General features: G+C 38.8%; 1 protein-coding gene across 4 annotated transcripts in view; it reads left to right on the top strand.

Annotated features, from left to right (window-relative positions):
- ATL2 (atlastin GTPase 2) overlaps positions 1-23,217 on the top strand; it is a 47,636-nt gene that overhangs the window by 18,923 nt on the left and 5,496 nt on the right. For 3 of the 4 annotated variants that reach the window (XM_036496567.2, XM_004582736.3, XM_058668057.1), the window contains exons 2-10: positions 5,678-5,922; positions 15,646-15,780; positions 15,985-16,089; positions 18,422-18,472; positions 18,741-18,797; positions 19,614-19,706; positions 20,927-21,065; positions 21,857-21,984; positions 22,996-23,052. In XM_036496567.2, the coding sequence (XP_036352460.2) occupies positions 5,678-5,922; positions 15,646-15,780; positions 15,985-16,089; positions 18,422-18,472; positions 18,741-18,797; positions 19,614-19,706; positions 20,927-21,065; positions 21,857-21,984; positions 22,996-23,052 (1,010 nt within the window). The remainder of the gene's footprint in view (positions 1-5,677; positions 5,923-15,645; positions 15,781-15,984; positions 16,090-18,421; positions 18,473-18,740; positions 18,798-19,613; positions 19,707-20,926; positions 21,066-21,856; positions 21,985-22,995; positions 23,053-23,217) is intronic. The other variant, XM_004582738.3, reaches the window with a different exon arrangement.

A 23,217-nucleotide genomic window follows, 5' to 3' on the forward strand; every position in this document is an offset into this window, starting at 1 on the left:
AAGACCCTTCCTTGAATAGTCAGTAAATCCCCGCATAGTAGTCTTGTGGGTCGAATACCGTTGTACTGCCGACTGGGAACGGGCTGCTTACGGGACTGAGGGGCAGTCGTCACATTGACTAATGATGCCTTATGTATGTCTGCTTAGTTTGGAGACTGACAGTCTCCAGGGGAAGATCTCTTAAACATTTTGGTTAGTAGAGGATAAAGTCCTCAGGAGTGACACTTGCTGCTTGTGAGATCAAGCAGTTGGCTGAGAAGAGAGCCAGGCAAGGCACACATCCTGTGAACTATCAGATGTTCCGAAAGGAACAGAAACCTAAACTTTGGAAATATGTCTCTGCTGTTTGCGTTTTCTACATTTATCCCTTTACATTGTTCAGTAATGTTCTTCTGCAAAGGTTACCTTAATCTGGTATGCTCTGAGTGTAAGGAGAGGTACTGGAGCTATTTGGGGGAGGCTTGTAACTTAGAAGTGGCTGCTCAGAGCCCACTGGAGGCTAAACCTCCAGGACTTAACCGCATCTTAGTGTTTGCCACCAATACATTAATCCAGTGCTTTGCCTTAACAAGGGATGCTACACTTGTTACTCCGATATTTTAAGCTTTCTTTTTATTTCATTTTTATATAAAAATTTTTTTGGTTTTTTTTTTTAAAAGATTTATTTATTTTTATTGGAAAGGCAGATCTACAGAGAGAAGGAGAAGACAGATCTTCCGTCCACTGGTTTACTCCCCAAGTGGCCACAGTGGCCAGAGCTGAGCAAATCTAAAACCAGGAGTTAGGAGCTTCTTCCAGGTCTCTCATGTGGGTGCAAGGTTCTAAGATTTTGGGCTGTCTTTCATTGCTTTCCCAGGCCACAAGCAGGAAGCTGGATGGGAAGTGGAACAGCTAGGATATGAAGTGGCACCCATATGGGATCCTGGCACTTGCAAGGTGAGGATTTAGTCACTGGGCCATGGTGCCAGGCCCTGTTAAATTTATAAAACAAAAAGGAGTTCCCGTATATGCCCCATTTCTTCTATAAACATATATTTGTCACAGTTAACGAATGTACCTAGCTACTTCTGTTTTTTTTTTTTTTTTCGTTTAATTCAAACTCCTTTTATCTCAATTCCTTCTTACCTCTAGTAAGCCACATTCTTTGGTCAGATTGAGTTTTCCTTCGATTTGTGTTTCTCACATTTGTTTGTCTTTGTTTGACTTATTTCTTTCAACACGATGTCCTCCACTTCCATCCATTTTTGTCACAGATAATAGGATTTCCTTTTTAATGGCTGAATAATATTCCTGTGTGTGTGTGTGTGTGTATGTGTGTGTGTGTGTGTACACTACATTTTCTTTATCCATTCATCTGCTGACACCTGGATAGATTCTGTATGTTGGCACAGTGAGTGAGCACAGTGTGTTCTTATCTTTCTTGTGTATGCCCACCACTGTGATTGCTTAATCATATGCAGTGCCATTTCTAGTTAGTTAAAAAAATCTCCATGTTTTCCATAGTGGCTGAACAAATTTATATGTTCCACATTCCTTATAGCATTTATGACTCTTTGATAACAGCCATCCTGACAGGGTATGGTAATATCTCATTGTGGTTTTGATTTACATCTACCTCATGGCTAGTGATACTGATTTTTTAAAATTTGTTGGCTATTTTTTTCCCCTTTGAGAGCTGTGTATTCCTATATATTTGTGTGAATAGAGTTTCTTTTTCTCTTGTAATGAGGTAAAAATGCTACTTTTTTAATGTTGATTTTTGGAGTCCAGTGACTTTATTGAACTGAGTTATTCTAACCATGTACAGTATGTCTGTGAATGTGGATATTTAGCCTTTCTCCTCCTAGCTTGCTGTTAAATGAGAGTGGTGAAAGTGGACGTCAAGCTTTGTTCCAGATTTGAGGGAAAATACTTCGGGTTTTTCTCCATTCGTTACGATATTGGCTATTGGTTTGTGGTGAATAACTTTCATAACTTTGATGTTTGTTCCTTATGTATCTAATTTGTTAAGAGTGTCTTATTGGGCCTTGTGGCATAGCCTAGTGGCTGAAGTCCTCATCTTGCACGTGCTGGGATCCCATAAGGGCGCAGGTTCTAATCCCATCCAGCTCCCTGCCTGTGGCCTGGGAAAGCAGTTGAAGACTGCCCAAAGCTGTGGGACCGTGCACCTACATGGGAGACCCGGAAGAGGCACCTGGCTTTGGATTGCCTCAGCTCCGGCTGTTGCAGCTGCTTGAGGAGTAAATCAATGGATGAAAGATCTTGCTTTCTGTCTTTCTTCTTCTCTGTACATCTGTCTTTAAAGAAAATAAATCTTTTTTTTCTTTTTTTAAAGAAGGGTGAATTTTTTTTATTATCATGAAAGGATGTTAAATTTTCTCAAATGATTTCTCTGCATCTGTTGACCTGACCATATTGGTTATTTGTTCTGTTGATCAGATTTATGATGTTTATTAGTTTCTGAAGATTGAATACCCATTATGTTTCTGGAATAAATGTCTCTTAAGCATGATGTATTTTCCATGTAGTGTTAGATGTAGTTTGCTAATATTTTGTTGGGGATTTTTGCACCTGTATTCATCTAGGATATTGGTGTGTGGTTTTGTTTTTGTGTGTGTGTGTTGATCTTTGTTGTCTTTTGGTGTCAGAGTGATGCTGGCCTTATACAGAGAGTCTGGCAGAATTCTACCTTTTTCAGTGTTTTGTAATGCTTTGAAAAATGTTGCAAATTAGTTCCATTTTAAATCTTTTCTAGAATTTAGCAGTAAAGCATTGGGTCCTAGACTTTTCTTTGGGAGATTTTAATTACTGTGATTTTCCTTGCTTTCTTCTCTCTCTTTTAAAATGTTAATTAATTAATTGATTAATTTGGAAGGCTGACTGACAGACATCTGCTGGTTCATTCCCCAGATGACTGCAGTGCCCAGGCTGGGTCAGGCCCAAGCCTGGACCCGGGAACTCCATCTGGGTCTCCCACATGGAAGAACCATCTTTTGCTGCCTTCCCTGGTGCATCAGCAGAGATTGGATTGTAAGCAGAGTAGCTGGGACTCCAACTGGTGTTTTAAATATGGGATGCCAGGATTGCAGGTGGTGGATTAATGTGCATCACAAAGTCAGCCTGTGATCATATTTTCTATATCCTCTTGATTTAATCTTAGTAGGTTGTAACAGAAAATGTATCTGTTTCTTCTAGGTTTTCCAGCTTGTTAGCGTATACCTTCTTGATTTATTTCTGGTAGGTTATAAGTATCCAGAAATTTATTCTTCCAGGTTTTCTAGCTTGTTAATATATACTTATTCATAGTAGTTACTTAGGATCCTCATATTTCTGTGGTATTGGTTTTATGTCTCCTTTTTCATCCCTAATTTTGAATGTTTTTCTTTTTTTTTCCTGTTAGTTGGTTAAAGGTTTGTCAGTTATACTGTTTTGTTTACCTTCTCGAACAGCCATGTATACATATAACTTCTTATTCTTACCTCCTGCTAATTTGGGGTTTCGTTTGTTCTGTTTTCTAAGTTCCAGAGATGCATTATTAGACTAGGATTTAGTTTTTAAGGATATATTTATTTATTTGAAAGGCAGAGTTGGAGAGAGAGGGAGAGACAGAGATCCTCCAACTTTTGATTCCCCAAATGGCCACAGTGCCTGGAGGAGGGCCTGTCAAAAGCCAGGAGCTTCTTAAGAGTCTGCCTAGTTTGGCCAGTGTTTGGGCCATCTTCTACTGCTTTCCCAGGCACGTTAGCAAGGAGCTGAATTGAAAGTGGAGCATGGGCATGCTGTGAGATTGCTTAATTGCTAAGTCTTCATTTGCAAGTGTCGGGATCCTATATGGGCACTGAATTATGTCCCAACTACTTCAGTTCCCATCAAACTCTGTGTTTGTGGCCTGGAAAAGCAGTAGAGGATGGCCCAAAGCCTTGGACCCTGCACCTACATAGGAGACCCAGAAGAAGCTCTGGCCATTATTGGGAAGTGAGCCAATGGGTGGAAATTCTTCTCTCTGCAAATCTGATCTGCCTTTCCAATAAAGATAAATCTCAAAAAAAAAAAAAAAAAAAAAATGGAGCAGGCAGATTCCAGTTGGCTCCCATACTGGATACCAGTGTCATAGGCGGTAGTTCTACTCTCTCTGACCCAGCACTGACCTCGCTCCTCCTTCTCTCTCTTTTTTAATGTAAGCATTTATCACTATAAACTTCTCTTAATATTGCTTTTTTTGTTTCTAAAGCTGTGTGTTTAATTCCCAGAGCTGGTGTCTGCTTTTGCTACCAAGGCAAGATTTAATGCTGGGCCTGTGGCACCAGCAGCAATGACCCTTGTTTGTATGAGGTGGCTAAGGCCTTCCCTGGTCCTGCTATGTGGGCATGACTCATGCTGAGAATTAAGGAGCAAGAGCCCAGGCGCCAGCTCTGGGAGACATTCACAGGATCCTTCTCTAGCCCACGGTGGTGATTGTGCACTGGTAGGTGTGAGTTTGCAGCGCTGGGGAGCAGGGAGGCCCTTCCCTTGGTCCCAGAGAGTATGTTCTGATGACTTGCTCTGAGATTGCATCCTCTGGCAGGGTAGCTGGGGCAGGAGTGGTGAGCTAAGACAGGGGACACATCCCACTTCTCCCCTGAGGTCCAGATTCTGTCACTTCCTCACTGAAGTTTTTCCCTCTGTTAGTCTCTCCATTTCTATTATTTCTATATATGTACAACCTGTTCCCAGTCAGATGGCATCTGCTGGCTGAGAAGCCAAGACAGAGTGGTGGACAGGGGCAGCAGGCTGTGGCAGGGGAGGTATGCCTTCCCTCTGCAAGTTTTACTGTCCCTGTGCTGCGTGTGGTTATCGTAAGCTCTCATGAAACTGCTCCTCAGACAGGCACTGGGAAGTACCGTCCTTTCCTTGTCTTGCAGCTGTTTTCTGGCTGAGGTGGTTGTAGATTCTCTATTTAGGCATCTTGAGCCTTTTCTACTGGATTACTGTTATTGGTTAATTAATTATGTTATTTTAAAATTTTCTTTAGATAATTAGAAAATTTTTTTTGAATTTTCATTAGAAAGATTTACACGGAGAAGAAAAGACAGAAAGATCTTCTGTCTGCAGGTCAACTCCCTGTGCGGCCGCAATGGCCAGAGGTGAGCTGATCAGAAACCAGGAGTCAGGAGCTTCTTCTGGGTGTGCTACGTGGGTGCAGGGTCCCAAGGCTTTGGGCCATCCTTTACTACTCTTCCAGGCCATAAGCAGGGAGCTATAAAGGAAGTAGAGCAGCCAGGATGCGAACCTGCATGGGCAAAAGTCCTCCATTGCCTTGCATGCGCTGAGATGATGTTTTTGTTCCACAATGAAGAATTACAGTTGCAGTTCATATCTTTCAAAAATTCATAGGAAACAGGTAAAAGTTGGTGCCAAATTATTTTTTGAAATCCGTGTGTAGTTTTTTTTCATAATAGGTACTTTTCGAAATTAAGACTTAATTGAAAGAAAGGCTGTGCTTGGTATTGTTGCTTATCTGTATTTGTGGTGGGAGTTCTTTTGTTCTTTGTCCTGTGACAAAGGTACTTGACCATTAATTTTTGTAACTTGTCAAATGTTCTGTAAGGGGGAAAGGTGTTTGCTTCAGTTTTTAGTCCTTAAGCAAACGTTTCTAATGCAGGGATTCAAGTAACCTGTTTCCTTTTTCTAATTCTAGGTGAGGATTATGAAGATGATGACCTAGTAAACTCTGATGAGGTTATGAAGAAACCATGTCCAGTACAGATTGTTCTTGCTCATGAAGATGACCATAACTTTGAACTGGATGAAGAAGCTTTGGAGCAGATCTTGCTACAGGAACACATACGAGATCTTAATATAGTAGTGGTGTCCGTGGCAGGAGCTTTTCGTAAAGGGAAATCATTTCTGCTGGACTTCATGCTTAGATATATGTATAACAAGGTGAATAGTGTCTTTTAAATTGAGCCAATTAGAAACAAACTAACCTACCCTGGTTTTTTTTAATCCACCAAGATCTGTATCTTTAATTTTATAGAAATACAATTCTTCGTAGGATTTCCTGTCTAAGGCAGTAACAGAAGTTGTTGCGCTATTGATTTGTTATGACCAGAGTTCACCTCTGCATGCAGCACTGATGGGTGGCGCTTGTTTTGAGTGTCTATTCTCAATCTCAGGATGTCTCGATGTACCCTGCAGGTCCCTGAAGTGCTATTTATCTTTCCTCCCATTTTGTTATTTCTTGTCAATTTTCCCTTCTTTCTTGGGCATCTTTACAGTGACTGAAATAGGCGAAGACTCTTGTAGAAGTACACTTATGTGTCTCAAGTAAGCCCCTTTTACTGGTGGCTACTTTTATAACATTTTTAAGTTTAATTTATTTGAAAGGCAAAGAGACAAGATACAAAGACTGTCCATGTGCTGGTTTACTCCCTGAAGTGCCCGCACCAACTGGAGCTAGTTGAGGTTGAACAGCCAGAAGCTGGGAACTCAGGCTAGGTCTGTCCTGTGAATGTCAAGGGCCCAAGTGCATGAGCCTTTGCCTGCTGCTTCCCGGAGTTCACATCAGAGGGAAGCGGGAAATGGCAGTGCAGCCAGGACTGCAGCCGTGCTGTCTGGGATCATGGAACGTGGCTGGCACAGGGACCCCAACCCCTGTGACTTAGAAATAAAGTCTGGTTTCTTAATAGTGGCCTCCATATGTCAGACATGTGGGGGCTTCACAAAGTTTATGTAAAATTTGTATTTTTATTTTATATTTCCATGAACTTTTAAAAGCCCCCTTATGTTTTGCTGTTTCTCAAATCCTACTATATTCATGGCTGATCTATTCATAGGAGTCCTTTCCTGACATTCAGGACGTGATATCCTCATCCGAACTCACATAGCAAAGAGTGTATTGCTATTATTTGTTACTTCTTTTTTTTTTTTTTTTTTATACCTAAGTTAATGTTTCTTTGGAGTGGTTCTTATCTTGACAGTCGTAGCCCCCAAACTGGGCTTCTAGGCATGCAGTGTCTGTTGTGATTGATGAATCTACTTGTACACATTTTCATTTTTAGATGTTATCAGTTGACTGACAAGCTCCCAGCAAATTGACTTGTATTAGATGTGTTTTCATTAAAAAAAAATCTGAGAGGTGCAGAGAGAGTTTGGGGAGGGGCAGAAAGGAGGGAATGAACTCCCATGCTTTGGTTCAATTCCCAGAGCATTTAAGATGGGTGTGGGTGACTGGATCCTAGTTGCCTGAGGCACCGCTAGAGCTTCCCAGTCTTCATTAGCAGGAAGTTGAGACCTTTGAGCTCAGAAACCACATGAAGAAAATAAAAAATAACACTTTGGCAGAATGATGTAATTATCTAAACACCTGTCAGGGTGCTTATGTGTATGAATTCTGCCTTGAGGTAAGCTATAAGGTACACGTTTCTGATTGGCTTCCAGAAAACTGTTCACTGTGTTCTTTCCCAAGGATATTTTCAAGTATGCCTGAATATCAAGAGTATTTGCAATTAAAAAAATAATACTTTATGTGTTTGAGAAATTGAGAAAGATGTGTTTGAAACTTTTTCCATTTAGATTTTCCCAGAGTTTTACAGCTGAAAGAGAGCAATATGTAAATGGAAACATTGTTTTTCTAACAATCTGTACTTCTAAAAGTGTAAAGTGATGTGAGACCCTCTAATTTTGGAAGTTAACTTGTGTGTATTGCGTTTATCATGTCTGAGCTGTTCATGTCAAACATATTTGATCCCAAGTATGTCAGAGAGGAAACCGAATGTTAGATGGGGAAGGGAGCTGATCACTTGTCTTGGAATGACGTAAACTTCACCTCACGTGCCATTTCTAATTACATCTTTGATCAGTTGGTAGCGGCAATTCAGAGAAGAGTAGCAGCCCACATTTTCATGTATTTGTAACCAGGATGATAAAACACCTCCTTTCCTGAAGTTACAGAAGGAATATGATGGCCTGGGTGGGGTAACATGTCTGGTTGGTGGCCTGTAAGTGGAAATATCTTTTTCAGTTATAAGATTTCCATAAAGAATTATAAATCATCTTTTTCTGTTAATGAAAAATTATATTAACAGTATGATTTCTGAGTTAATATGATTTTACTTACGGATTTAGTGCATTTCCTGTGAGGTGAAAATAAGGCAGAAATAACATTGAGATAGTTCTGAGTTTATTTTATAGACCTGTGTGCCTATAAAAATGGAATATTCGCCAAAAAGGCGTAGAAAAGCAGTGGCTTGTGTTGCTTAAAGTGTCTCTGCACTGATCTTAGTGTACAGAGGATGCAGTTTCCCAGAGAGAGTTAGCAGGCATATGTTTCACTTTATGGTTTAGAAATAGGTGTGTATGTCACTTTAAGTAATTATGGAACATTACTGTATGGCTGAATGTGAATTCTTTGCTATTGGATAAAAGTTTTTAGCAAAGTTTCTACAGTAAGAGTTTCCTAGGATTTCTGCTGGAAATCTTCAAAAATTATGGGGAAAATCCTGATGTTTAAGCCTCATTTTTTGTGTGTGAAGTAACATTTTGTGTAGATTTTTTAAAGCACTACTTATATTAAGAATACAGTTGAAATGTAGGAAGAGAAATTTAGTGTTATAAACTGGAGATAAATTTCTTCTGTCAAGAGATGTTATTTTTAAAGAAATGTGTAATGAATGGTTTTTGACTTTGTACTGAGTTGTGGTCTGGTTATTAAGCGTTTAAGAGGTAGTATCTTACTCAGCATTCACAATAACTCTATGTAACAATATTAGTATTTCAACTTGATAGCTAAAAAACAAGCTTAAAAATAGGTGACGGGTACTCGCTTCAGCAGCACATATAGTAAAATTGAAATAGGTGACGGGCCCAAGATCCCAGACCAGGCAATTTGCTGCCAAAGCCTTTATTCTAAGAAGCTATTATGCAAAGTAATTTTTGTTCTTTTCCCATATACATTCCTAGTTGAGGAACTTTGTAGGATATACCTACACTGAGTTGATATTTGTACAGTGTTTGATAGTTTGCTTCAAAGCTGAAATAGATCCTAGGTAGAACAATTGCTTTTGCAAACGTGGTAGCTATTCTGGACACTATGGGTAGCTGGACTTACTAAATAAAGGTTCTTTTGCTCTGTTTGCTACACAGAAGTCTGATTACATTTATGACATATTTGCTAAAGGCATTTTTAATGAAAAGCAGGCCTGTATAGAGTGTCTTTGCTATTTAAAGAGCTCATTTCAAAACTGTTGCCAGATAAGGGTAAAACCTATTTTTAAGTATTAAATTCACTGCTCTCTGTAACTTACCGGAAACGTAGATATCCCAGAATCAGCCCTGTGGAGTGTTGAGCTGGGTTTTATATCAGCCCTGTGGAATGTTGAGCTAGGTTTTATAGTCTTCTCCAAGGCTAGCAGTGTCTGAAACTCTTGAGAAATGTGTGAATACTTGGGGTTGGGGGAAACTCGGTTTGTTTTGTGTTGTTTTAAAGAAGGAGATGTATTTGTAGAACAATAATTTAAAATATTTCTTCTTGGTTTCATTTGATTTGTCATTGGTAGTATGACTTCCAATTAGTAAAAGACAAAAACCCTAGTATAGCCAGTATATTTTATATGTGTGTTCTTTTGTAACCACTGTCTCTCAGAACAGGCCATGAACACTTCCTGCTTGCTAGAGTTTTCCTCCTCCTTGTTATATTATCTCCAGCTGTTAGGGCTGACTGGTTTTATTTACCACAGATGAATTTTGTCAGCTTTGGATCTTCATAAAAAGTAGTCACAAAGTTTGTACTTCCTGTGTCTTTGTTTTTGTTGTAGTCAGTATGAATCCTAAGCAGTTGATCATCTTATATTGCACAGTGACATTTTATTGATTGAGTATATCACAGTTTATTTGCCTCTTCTGTTAATAGACATGAATTCATTCTAGTTTTGTCTGCTATGAATAAAGCTGCTTATGAACATTCTTGCATAATTTGTGATGATGTTAAGCATTTAATTCTGTTGGGTTTTACCCAAGAGCAAAAATGCCAGGTCCTGGGTGAAATACCTATTTAATCCAGTAGGGATTGCCACCATTTTTCCAAAGTGGTTTCACTAATTTATATTTCTTTCATTCATTTTTATTGGAAAGACAGATCAGATTTATGGGGAAGGTGAAACAGAGAGAAAGATCTTCCATCCACTGAGTCACTTCCTAAATGGCTGCAGGGGGTGGAGCTGATCCCATTTGAAGTAAGAAAGCAGGATCTTCTTTCAGGTCTCCCCTACGATGCAGGGTATCAAGGTTTTAGACTGTCCTCCACTGCCTTCCCAGACCATGAGTAGGGAAGTGGGATGGCAAGTGGAACAGCTGGGACACAAACTGGTGCCCATAGGGGATCCTGGTGCTTACAAAGGGAGGATTAGCCAGTTAAGCCAATGCACCAGGCCCATTAATTTATAAATGTAAGTAGAAATCTACTAGCAGTGTAAACGATTTGTAGTTTCACAGAGCTTGTGAACACTATTGTCGGTCTTTTTAATTTTAGCCATTCTGATAGGTGTGTATTTTGTTAATTTCAAATCATTATACTTGATGATGCTCATAAAATTGTTTTTGACTTAATATAAAAATTTAATCGTTGCATTAGCTGTATTTTATGGATTATTGCACTAATTACAGGTGGAATATTGTGTGTGACTTGTGTAACAAGTTGCTGGCACTTTTGAATTTTACGTTATTTTGCCAATTTAAGAAGTGAGCATAATTTATGAGACTTTTAAGTCATTAAGGAAAATAAATTGCCCTGAAGGAGTATTGAGCTTATTTAATTTTCCTACATGTAAGCTAAGGGGATTAGTGTAGAGGTTATGTGGGCTATGGACTGTTCTTTTGAATCAGTACATAGCTTGGTATACATCTTCACCCCCCACCCAAGATTTTTATTTTGAAACTGGAAATAAATTTTAGATTCTTCCATATGCAGATTTTAAATTCATGTGAGTGGTTTTTTTTTTTTTTTTTTTGCTATCTTTACGTTTATTTTTTTTTTATTGTTAATTATTTTGCATTATGTGACAGTTTCATAGGCTCTGGGAATCCCCCCCTCCCTCCCCCTCCCCTCCCCCTCCCCTCCCCCCAGTGGATTCCTCCACCTTGATGCAGTATTACAGTTCAAATTCAATCAAGATTCTTTCATTGCAAACATATACCAAGCATAGAGTCCAGCTACTTATTGTCCAGATGGGTTGAATAGTTTCTTGGGGAGACCTTTTCTGGTCTGAAGTTTGAGCTGGCAGAATATCATCCCAGTCAATTAAGAGTCCCAATATAACATCAACAGCAATTTGCAACATTATGGAATTGACATGGTTTTGAGTAACCAGTGTATTAAAAAGAAAAAAAAAAAAAAAAAAGGAAAACAAGTCCTAGCCACCACCTATGATTAGCTCATTGACATTTCAATTTTAGTTCATATACAGGACCGGCTGCTCTATACCTTAAAATGGCCATAAGGCACCATTCAGCTGTTTCGTGTCCATTTCATCTTAGTATTTAGCCAGTTGTTGTGTTGAAGTAAAATTTTGCTGATCTTGGCAGATTTTAGGATAATCCAGACTGGCTTGTAACTCTAACAAGATATATGTCAACATTTTAGGTGCAGAACATTTTTTTGGGGGGGGGGGTGTGCAGGAAAATCCTCAACACCATGGTGAGGAGTAACTAATCTTTGTGACCCACCCCGCGAGGCATGAGCCAATCTATGCCAGTTCTTTCCTGTCAGATTTCAAGTTCTACTTTCTGTTGTTTATTTATTTTAGGTTTGTTTTTTGTTTGTTTGTTTGTTTTTTAGTTTGTATGATTGTTTGTTTGCTGTGAGGGGTTTTCGAAACGATCCCAATGGTCATTGCAAGGGAGGTGGGGTCCAGAGGTGGAGCCAGGCTCGGACCAGAGTAAATTCATGTGAGTGGTTTTAATTAGAGACACCTCATCAAATGTTGCCAGAGCTGGAGGAATCAGAAATAGATGAGATGGAAGTATTTGCATTCTTTAAATCCTTATTATAATGTTTTCAAAGGAGTTTTGTGATTTGCTAACTTATTTGTAGTCTTCAAAAGAATGTCCTACTTAAAAATCTGTTTTTTGTAATATCAAAATTGTTATATGTGCCATCACATATTTTGATTTTGGATTAGAGAGTATAAAATATAGGTTTTATTTTTCATTCTGAAATTACTTTCTGTAAGTTAAATATGTGATTCTAAAGTAATTGGCTTAATTTAGACCATTTTTGGTAAAACATCTCAAGAACCAAACTGCTTATATAGACAGTAATTTCACAAATCAGCTTTAGAAGTTTAAGGCATTAAGCAGTCTTATAATTAAAAGTTCTTTATATGAACTGTTTTTGGAGGAGAAATATTTATTGAAGGAAATGAATGTATTCTCTTACAGCTTCTACTTCTCGGGACAGTGGTTTTATTTGTTTTTTTTTTAATTATTATTTGAAAAGTTTCTTACATATTTTCTTAGGTGAAGTAATTTTCTTTAGATGCTTTGGGAAAGACATTGTAATTATTTCACCCAGAAACAAGTTTCAGCGAACATGCATGTCATGTTGCACTGTTTTATATATACAAGTAACAGAACCTTCAGTGGGTCAGTTTTTATCCCCTACCCTCTGATGGTGGTATGGAGTGAGTATTATATGACTGGGAGCTTGGGAGTCTGGGAGCCTTTAAAAAACTTGAAAGGCAGATTTGCAAAGACAGAGATTTTCCATCCACTGGTTCAATCCCCAGATGGCTTCAGCTGCTGGAACCAGGCTGGACTGAAGCCAGAAGCTTTCTCTGGGGCTTCCACATTCGCCATCATTTGCTGCTTTCCCAAGAGGATTGGCAGGGAGCTGAATGGAAAGTGGAGCCATTGGGGTTTGGGCTGACTCCCATATAGGATGCTGGCACCACAGGCAGAAGCTTAACTTACTATGCCATGGCAGTGGCCCCAACTGGGAGCCTTTTTAAAACTTATGCACTAAGGGTATTTGAGCACACGCTGTGAGCCGTCAGCCACAGCTAATTTTAGATCAGTATCTTCATCTCCAAATGCCACTGCATACCCTTCAGCCACAGGAACCTTCCAAACCTCTAGTCCCAGGAATCACTGATCAGTTTTCTGTCTTTATAGAATTTGTTTATTCTGGAAATGCATATAAATGGAATCATGCAATTTTTGGACTTTGTAAAAATATGTATTTTATTTAAATGGCAGAGTTGGAGAGAAGGAAAGGTGAATCATCCACTGGTTCACTGTCCAGATAGTTGCAACAACCAGGGCTGAAGCCAGGCTCCAGGAGCTTCGCCTGGGTCTCAAGGACTTGGATCACCTTCCACTGCTTTCCCAGACACAATATCAGGGAGCTAGATTGAATATAGAGCAGCCAGGACCCAACTGCTGCCCGTGTGAGATGCTGATGTTGCAGGCAGTGGCTTAATCAATTGCACTACAACACCCAGTATGTAGACTTTTGTAATAGGCTGCATTTAACAGTGTTCGTAAGGTTCGTGCATATTGTAGTATACAATAGTACTTCATTCTTTTAATGGCTGAGTAGTTTTTGCCATTGTATGTGTGTATTTTCCATTTGTCAGTTAATGGACATTTTGCTGTTTCTACCTTTGATTATTATGAGTAATATACTCATTCACCAATATGTTGATACATGAACATCTTATAATATAATGGTGTGGTCCAATTTCATTTTTTGTTATGTATCTTTTCATTTGTCCCAACACTCTTTGCTGCAAAGACTGTTTCCCTAATGAGTTCTCTTGGTGCCTTGCCAAAAATCAGTTTGACCAGAGACATGAAAAACAATTGCATTTGGTATATCACCACTAGTCTTTTCTAGTGGTCTTCCTTTTTTTGTTTAGAGTTTTGTTAATGGAGGTACTTTTTGTTTAAAGGTTTTTTTGGAAGGCAGATTTTACAGAAAGGAGAGACAGAGAGATTTTCTATCCTCTGGGTCATTCCCCAAATGGCCACAACATCCAGAGCTGAGCTGATCTGAGGCCAGGAGCCAGGAGCTGCTTCTGGGTCTTCCAGTGGGGTTCAGGGGACCAAGGACTGGAATCTTGCTTTGTTGCTTTCATAGTCCATAAGCAGAGAGCTGCATCAGAACGATGGTACTGGCCTCTGGGTACCTTTTATTTTTTGTTTTGCCTAAATGTTCTGGCCAGAACCTCTAGTAGTGTTGAATATAAGTGCTAAAAGCAAGCATCCTTGTCTTCCTTCCTCTCTCTTTAGGGGAAAAGTGTTTTGATTCTCTCTGTTGTATTAGTGGCAGAAATTGTTCTCTTTTCAATCAAGTTGAGAAAGTTCCTGTCTTAATGGGTGTTGGATTTTGTGCCTTTTTGCATTTCTTGCTATCAGTTTAAATCTTTCGCCTGTTACTGGAAATAAATTAACAATTGTTGATTTGGTAGTTGAGCCAATGTTGTTCCCACATTATTGTATAATTGTGACTGTAAATTTGATTTGCTACTGTTTTGTTGAGGAATTTTTGTGTCTTTGCATATACAATCTGTTGATGTGTAATTTCTGTTATGTGTAGAACCTTTATCTGGTTCTGGTGTTAGGAAATTACATCACTTAGAAAGTATTTCCTCTGCTTATATTTCCTGTAAATAATTACTGAGTGGAATTCACGTTTGAAATAATCTGAGCTTTTTATCTCTTTTTCTGAAAGGTTATTGATTGGTTACAGTTTTTTGGTAGATCCAGGTCTAATCTGATGATCTCATTCTTCTGTGAGTTTGGTAGTTTGTTTCTGAATTTATGGGCAGAAAGTTCTTCATATTCCTTTCTTTTTTAAAAGTAGTTACTTATTTTTAAAAAAGTAGTTAATTATCTGCAGATTCAGAGAGAGAGAGAGAGAAAGATCATCCATTCGCTGGTTCACTCCCCAGATGGCTACAACAGCAAGAACTGAGTTCTCAGGTCATAAGTCCAGAGCAGGAGCGGAAGTGGCGACTATATGGGATGCTGATGCTGCAAGGTGGAAGGATTAGCCTGTTGAGCCACCATCCTAGCCCAGGATTTTTTTTTTCCATAACATAAACCAAATATCATGCCAAATCATAATCTTTAACTGAACATAATCTGATATGATATCTATGCTTGAATTGAATTTTTCTGTTGGATTTTAAAAGGACATTTTTAAAAAAATAGTTGTTTTGTTTGAATCAGGTTCCAGACAAATCATGAGGTTATTTTTAAAGATTTTTTTTTTTAAGAAAATTAAAGCAGTGTGAAAACATTTCAGTGTAAGCTATTCTAAGGGAGATCACCACTGTTTTGACATTCGGTTTGGAACTTCTCTGCACAGAATGTTAAAATAGCTAGTATTTCTTTTCTTTTCTGATTTCTCATCATTTCAGGAAATCTCCCCAAAAAGCAGGAGGTTGGTTGTGAGTCTTTATCCAGAGCCCAGAGTAGAAGGATGAGCAGAGTTGGGAAAGGTTCTGGTCTGGAGGAGACAGGGTCTCCACAACTTTTACAGCTGCTTGGCCAGGGTTACCCAGTGGGTTTTATCTTTCTGGATTTAGGTTCCTCATCTGCAATGCTTGAAATCAGTGGTTTCTTAAGCTTCCTTTAATTCTCAGGTTTTCTGTGTGATTTTAACAGGATTCTGCGAGTTGGATTGGTGGAAACAATGAACCATTGACCGGCTTCACATGGCGTGGTGGTTGCGAGAGAGAGACAACAGGCATACAAGTTTGGAATGAAGTATTTGTGATTGACAGACCCAATGGAACAAAAGTAAAATTCTGTTTCTACTCTTCTATTTTGTTCCTTCTGTTTTCTTTCTTGAGCTGTTTTTCTGGTATTAAAAGTCAAAACAGCACAGATTGATTATTCTCTAAGAACAGATTGATTATTCTCTAAGTTATGCTAAAATGTGATGTAGTATTGATTTAATTACCAACTTTGCAGTTTATTGGTCTGCATTTGACCCATTCCCAGGTGGCTGTGCTGCTGATGGATACCCAGGGTGCCTTTGATAGCCAGTCGACAATCAAAGACTGTGCGACCGTGTTTGCTCTCAGCACGATGACCAGCTCTGTGCAGGTGAGGTGTGAGCTGAGTCTTCACACATACGCCTGAGGCCTTGGACTTCCTCCTTGCAGCGCGAGCACAGACTAAAAGAACACTTTCTGTTTCTTGCTGGTCACCAGTGTGGGCGTACTTGCTCTTGTGACCCACAGCATGAAATTTTGCACTTAGGGTAATTTTGGAAGAAGCAGTCTCTCAGTAGTCATTTCCTCTGGTTTTGTTGCTGTTTTTATCAGACTCTGTTTCTGTTTTCTAAGAAAAGGTGTTACCTGGTAGCTGTAATTGAAATCAGCTATGTGGCTGCCAGATTTAGTAAAGTAGATAATATTTTTATTTTTTGGTTAAGCAGAATAAATCTGATTTTTCTGTTTGATATCTATGACAATTCGTACTTGGCTGTTGAACTAAGAGACACCTATGAATTAATTTGTATTTAATTTAGGAAACCTGTGTGATGCTTTTATAATTTACAGGTTTATAGCACTTGTGTCATTTAGAAAGGGAGAACCCTTTTTATACTCTAGTTGTTCTGTCAAGTTCTGTTTTCTTAATGCTAGGCCAGTATTTCTTTACGTGATGTTTTTTAAGGTCCTCTGTGACTGGCAGATCTCTGTCTAAAAAATGGAGTATTGAAGTATGGTGGATAGGCCCACCTGCTGACGGCATATCAGGAAGTTTATTTGCAAATACTTTAAAAAGGTGGGGGCAGGTAGATGAGCCTCCTGCGATAAGATTGAGATAAGACTGGTGCAGTGTCTTAGAACTGTTGTAATGCTGTCCAGTGTTTGTGAACTCCTGTTTCCTTCCTTCCACTGTTTGAGTGGAGACAAGGTAGGATATTAATATGAGCTAAGAGAGGAGTGCTCTGGTTGATTGTAGAGCTGGAGATATCTGTTACTACCCACTAGGTGATGCAACTTCTAACCCTTACTTTTTTTTTCTTCATTTTGTTCTACCTTTTATCCTCTCAGTTTGCAAGACAACTGTGATTTTCTTGATTTACTTGAGCAAGCAAATGTATTCTTATTACATCTAAGCCTCTGAAGTTAGTTGATGTTAGGGCTTGCTTTAAATTACAATGAGGCAGTTCACTTGTGGCTTCATATCGCTGTGTGTCCAGCATTTTGGATAGCAGGAGACTTGGTTTGATTTTGGACAACCACTTAAAGTCACTCAGTTGCTTTCTTCTCTGTGAAATGGATATTTTGCCCATCTTGCCTGTGTCGCTTGAGGTTTTGCAGTGATAAATGAGATCTAAAGATAATGCATGTGAAAGTGCTTTTAAAAATGATAGTACCAATAAGATTAAGATATTTGTTACTGCCCACCCTCTCCTGATCCCCCGACCTTTAGGAGTGAGAGTCCCTTACATAGATATTTGGCTGACCTATGACAGATTGCTCTTGTTAGTTAGTTTTTCAGTGAAGTACTTATTAAGCATCTGTTAAGTATAAAGCAGTATGCTAAGTAGCAATGATCTAAGACAAACAGCTCCTCTTCTCTCTGCTGCCTGCAACCTTGCCCTGGCAGTGGAAGAATCTGGACCTATTTCTAAATGCTGAAGCCCAAATGGATAAAAACAGGGTGATCATGCTGTCAGGTTTTAAATCTGAAGTTAAAATCTTAACTTACAAATGATGAATGAATGACAAAAATATACCCTGTTGGCATTAATTAGTAGCTCAGAATAATAGGTTTGCTGCCCTGTGCTGACTTTATATTCTTGAGCTCCAAGTGCTTCAGTGAGGTTCTCCCTAGAACTTTATTTCCCCTTTACTGAGGATGTTAGATCCTCCTTTGCCAGCTGTGCTTCCTGGCCTGGAAAGGCCTCTTGAAAATTCTAGAAATGGAAAGAGTGCCACCTACTGTTATTTTCATTAGTTTACATGGATTGTAAAACTGTCATGTTTAAACTGTTGTTTATAGCAAAAATAAATGACATTAAAGAAGATGGTGGTTGAAGTACTCACTATTCTGATTTATGAGAGAGGAATTCATCTTTAAGAAACTGTAGCCTCTTGCATTTATTGGCTTAGAAAAATGTGCAAACAGCTTTCACTTGAAAAATGACAATCCATAGCAGTAAAGAAACTTTTGAGAACAAAAAAGATAGTTTTCACATACTACATTTGTTTTTTATTCCTTTGCTTTTAGGCTTTGTATTTGTGATTTTTGCAAATGTTACTACCAGTGCGTCTCCCTCTTATGTTATTTATTGACTGTTACTAGGAAAAAGAAGTTTTTGTGTGTCATTAAGATAGTGGCTAAGAGATTCATTTCTACTGAGTAAGTAAAGCTGTTTTTTCACAATAAAACACTAATAACAAAATTGATTTTGTTTTAATAGGTGTATAACTTATCTCAGAATATTCAAGAAGATGATCTTCAACACTTACAAGTATGTATGTCTGAAAGAGTATTGAAAATGTAATTCTCACTTTATTGTGATTTCACACTTAGAAGCCTATAGTAAGACAATATATTATGGTTTTAAACTTAGGGCATAACTTCTTAACTGGAAGAAATTTCACTGTGTTAAAAAGTTGAATGGGTAGCTTTCAAATGATTTTAAAGGCTGACATTTGGTGTTCTGATATAGGACCATCTTAAAATTATCTTCTTTCAATCTCTTTGGAGGCATTATTTTAAATAACATGATTTAATAGTTATTTACAGAGTATGGAAGACTTGCAATGGAAGAAATCTACCAGAAACCATTTCAGGTAACTATTAGATGACTTAAACAGTTTTGTCTGTGAGAAAATGTCAAGCCATCTCACCTTGTAATGTTCGAGTCACAAAAATATAACAGCAAACTAGCAGCAAAGTCAGTGGAACTGAAACCAGTTTGTGGTAGTGTCAGTAGCACGCTAACAGGATAGGAGTGAGACCAGTGGATCTGGAATTGATCCGTAATGTATCAGTAAGATTAATGAAGGTAATGTGTTATTAGTTAGGTGAGCCATCTTCCACTGCTGCCCCAGGCACGTTGGTAGGGAGCTGGGTTGGAAGTGGAGCAACCAGGACTCACAATGTTGCCCGTAGAGATGCTGGTGCTTAACACCCTTTGCAGCAACACTGGCCCTGAGAAGCCCATTCTGTATGAGTAAAACATCTGTGAAAGTGGCTTTTCATTTTTTGAGAATTATTTATTTGGGAGACCCAGAATGCTTCTCTAAGTGTCTGCAAGGGGCTGGAGCTGGGCTGGGCTGGGCTGGGCCAGGCTGAAGCTGGGAGCAGAGCACTGTTTGGGTCCTCCTGTATGAGTGACTTGAGCCAGCCTTTTAAGCCTTCATCACCTGCTCCTCCAGGGTCACATGAACAGCAAACTGGAGTTGAAAGTGGAGGCAGGACTTGAACCCACGTATTCCCGTCTGGGTTGTGGGTGTCCCACATGTCTTCATGGCTAGGCCGGATGCTTGCCCCCTCAGTCCTCAGTAAGGGTTGTTTAGGGGAGAAAAGGAGGCTTCAGTTGTGAAAGGTATGATTTTCTTTTGTAGGATTTTGTAAGAAATTATATATATTTTCTCTGTATGTAGACGTTAATGTTTTTGATTCGAGATTGGAGTTATCCTTATGAACATTCGTACGGTTTGGAAGGCGGAAAACAGTTCCTTGAAAAGAGATTGCAGGTAAGTTGCCATTTCCGAATGGGGAGAGCGTAAGAACCAGGCCTGGTGTAGGGCAGGTGGCCTGGAGTGCCGCTTCCCCTACCACCTTCCACGTGTCAGTAAATACAGTGTGTGAGCCAGGTTTGCCTGGGAGGTCAGATAGATGCAGACATCTGCTTACCTTTGCTTAATACGGTTTTATCGTTGGGATGCTGTCTTGGATTTCTCAGTGGCATTCTGAGACTTGAGGTGCTGCATGGCTTTCTTATTGCTAATGTAAGATGAACTGTCAGATGGTTGTGTCCTCACTGTGCTCGGATTCTTCAGAAGAAATGAATGCAAAGTACATCAGACATCCCAGCCAAACTCAGAATGAATTCCTCAAAGATTTGCCAACATCTTAGTGAAGTGTGTATTTGAAAATTGCTCAGATCATAAGTGTGTATTTAGCTTGATGAATTTATACAAAACAAATATAACCATATAACTAGCACCCAAAAGTACCTGCATCTAAACAGCTAGCACCTCAGGTCTCCCACCCCATCCTTGCTGTTCAGACGATTGGGAATATGTTAATATGTTCTCAATCGATGAAGATTTAGGTAACTTCCAGATTTTAATTAAGAATATTGAGTGGGTTTTTTTGGAATTTGGCGGGGGTTAATTGCTTGAAAAGAATCTTTGGAGACTGCTTAAAATGTTTCCAAGTTTAAGCTTGTACTTTAGAATATACATAACTAGCTTTCTTGCTCACAATTCTGATAAGTAGTGTACTTGATGCATAATAACCATGGGGAAGATGAGCCTGGGCCGCAGCAGGTGGCCGCGCCCTGGCCTGACCGTGGCTTTCCCCTTGGTTCCTACCTGCCGAGGGGCCCTCCTGGGCACCACATGCGCTCTTGGCTTTTTCTCTTCTTTTTCTTATCTATTCTGCTCTTTTTTCTTTCCTTTTCTTTCTTTCTTTTTTTTTTTGCTATTAGTACTTTACAGGTAATTTTTTTGTTTGGTAGATCTTAGAAACCTCTGGTTTGTAAATCATAACCGTAACTTGTTCTTCAGATATTGAGTGTTAGGATTTCTCTTTCCTTAGGAGAATTTGAAGTCTTACCAAAATGTTCAGAAATGGGCCTTTAGTATTTTTTTTGTTCACCCTTTTGGAAAAGCAACTGAATCAGGGGTGAGTGTGTTCTGTTGTACATTTTTTTTCTCCTTTAACATACCTTGTCTCTTTCTGCCTGTAGGTAAAACAAAATCAACACGAAGAGCTACAGAATGTAAGAAAGCACATTCACAATTGTTTCTCAAATCTTGGTTGCTTCCTTTTGCCACATCCTGGTCTTAAAGTTGCAACTAATCCTAGCTTCGATGGGAGATTGAAAGGTGGGAATTCCTATTTTGCTACAATCAGAAGTTACTTTTTAAAGACTAAAAGTGTGGTTTTTTTCTTTTTAATGACGATTTCATTCCTTAACTTTCTGTTGTATTCTGGAGGCTGTTAGTGGTGTGACTAGAGTTCCTGGGGCCATCACTGTTTCTTTCCACTGGGCTGTTTGCTGTTTGCGTCTACCTAGTACATTGCTTACCTGTTAATCGTGGGGTGCATCACTCGGCAGTGAGGTTCCAAGAGTTCTGAATGTCACTTTTTCAGTGTCACTGATTGCAGTCTGCTGAAAGCCTTGGCCGTTGTTATTCAGAGGTAGTCGGATTTAGGGCACTGATTCGGGGTGGTAGTGTTTTTTGTGTGTTTTAGATTCTTTTGAGTATCACGAGAGAAGGTTGGGGATTGACAGAACTTTTACAGTAGGACTAGAGAAATAGAATCTAGTAATACAGTTGAGCACAATCTGATATATTGATTGCCTCTTTTGTAAGGAATATTTCCATTAATTCTTAACATAGGATTTATTTTGATAGTCTACAATTTGATTTATTTGTGTGCTGTTTGGACTGGAAGAGTGAACAGTGTGGGAAATGGCACAGGTAGAGTAGGGGCAATTATATTTATCCTAGCAGATATGACATATCTGAATGGGCTTTTTCTTTTAAATGAGTCTGCCTTAAGTAATAGATCCTGTGCACTCTTTATTTCATAAAATGAGATTTTACTAACTCTTACCAATGGGGACTTTTATTTTTGGTCTAATAATGTTGACCAATTTCCTAATCACTAGATATTGATGAAGACTTTAAACGAGAACTTCGGAATTTGGTTCCATTGCTGCTTGCCCCTGAAAACTTGGTAGAAAAAGAGATCAGTGGATCTAAGGTCACATGTAGAGATCTTGTAGAGTATTTTAAGGTAGGCAACCTCTTTCATTAATGGCTTTGACAGAAACGTACATGACTTAAAAACTAACCTGCATGCATAAGAAATTTGTCTTAAATGGGTGCATCAATGATATTTAAAGATATTTGAAAGATTATACACCATTTCCATCTGTTGGAAACTGGTCTGATTTATTCACAAAATTTTCCTGTTTTTCCATGTGTGGTAATGGAGAAGGAACACATTGTCACACTGTACTACTGTGCTGTCACTTGGGAGTGATACTAGGATTCAGGAACATAGTTCTCATCCAAGTGCTTGATACAAGATGCTGAAAGTATCTGTGCTAACTTCTGCATTTGAGAACTTATCCATAGATTTTTATTGTCACATTTGTTGTGTCTCTGCTCTTCTCTAGTCTGTCTAGCCTCTGCCAGATTAAGACTTTTGTAGGGGTTTGTGTTAGTCCTGGAACTTGCAGAAAATGCAAGGGGAAATAAAATTAACCATGTGGATTTCTGTTAAGTTTTGGACACTTTGATCACTCACATGGTATCTTTGTTAGTTCCACATTAATCTTCTATTTAGAAGGTTAAGATGAAACATTCCTATGTGGAATTCTGAAAGTTCGTATTTGTCCCTTTTTTCTCTTAAGTCACAGATCAGGTAATATCTTTTTCTTGAGCTCAAATGTAATTGGAGCTGTCAACATAAAATACTGGGTTAAAGTGTTTTATAGCATATCTACATGAATTACTGGCAGTGAGGAATTACGGATTTCATTTCATCAGAAGGATATATAACTTTTAAATGTGAGTTGTAACTGCAAGTTGGAATTATATTTAGAAATATTTCTTGTTATTTAGCAACATATGTATTTAATGTTATTGATACTAGGGTTAACCTTTTGAAATGTGTCTGATTTTTAGACCTATAATTCCTTTTAGTATTGCTTATTATTTTTGTATTTAGGATTTTCCTTCTGTTGGGGATCCAGAGCCAAATTGCATAACTTTGCAATATAATGAATCTTTTGTCTTTTAGGCTTACATTAAAATCTATCAAGGAGAGGAACTTCCGCATCCAAAGTCTATGCTTCAGGTACAGAGAGAGAGAGAGAGAGAGACAGTGTGTGTGTGAGAAAGAGGGAGAGTGGGGAGGGGAGGGAGAGGAGTGGAAGGAGAGAGATAGGTGTGGTTAGTAGACTGACTTATGAGGCAGAACAAAATCTTCAGACGGAATGTTGATGGAAGCAAGAGGAGTAAC

Source organism: Ochotona princeps, chromosome 8 (genome assembly GCF_030435755.1).
Source record: "Ochotona princeps isolate mOchPri1 chromosome 8, mOchPri1.hap1, whole genome shotgun sequence".
Lineage (NCBI taxonomy): Eukaryota > Metazoa > Chordata > Mammalia > Lagomorpha > Ochotonidae > Ochotona > Ochotona princeps.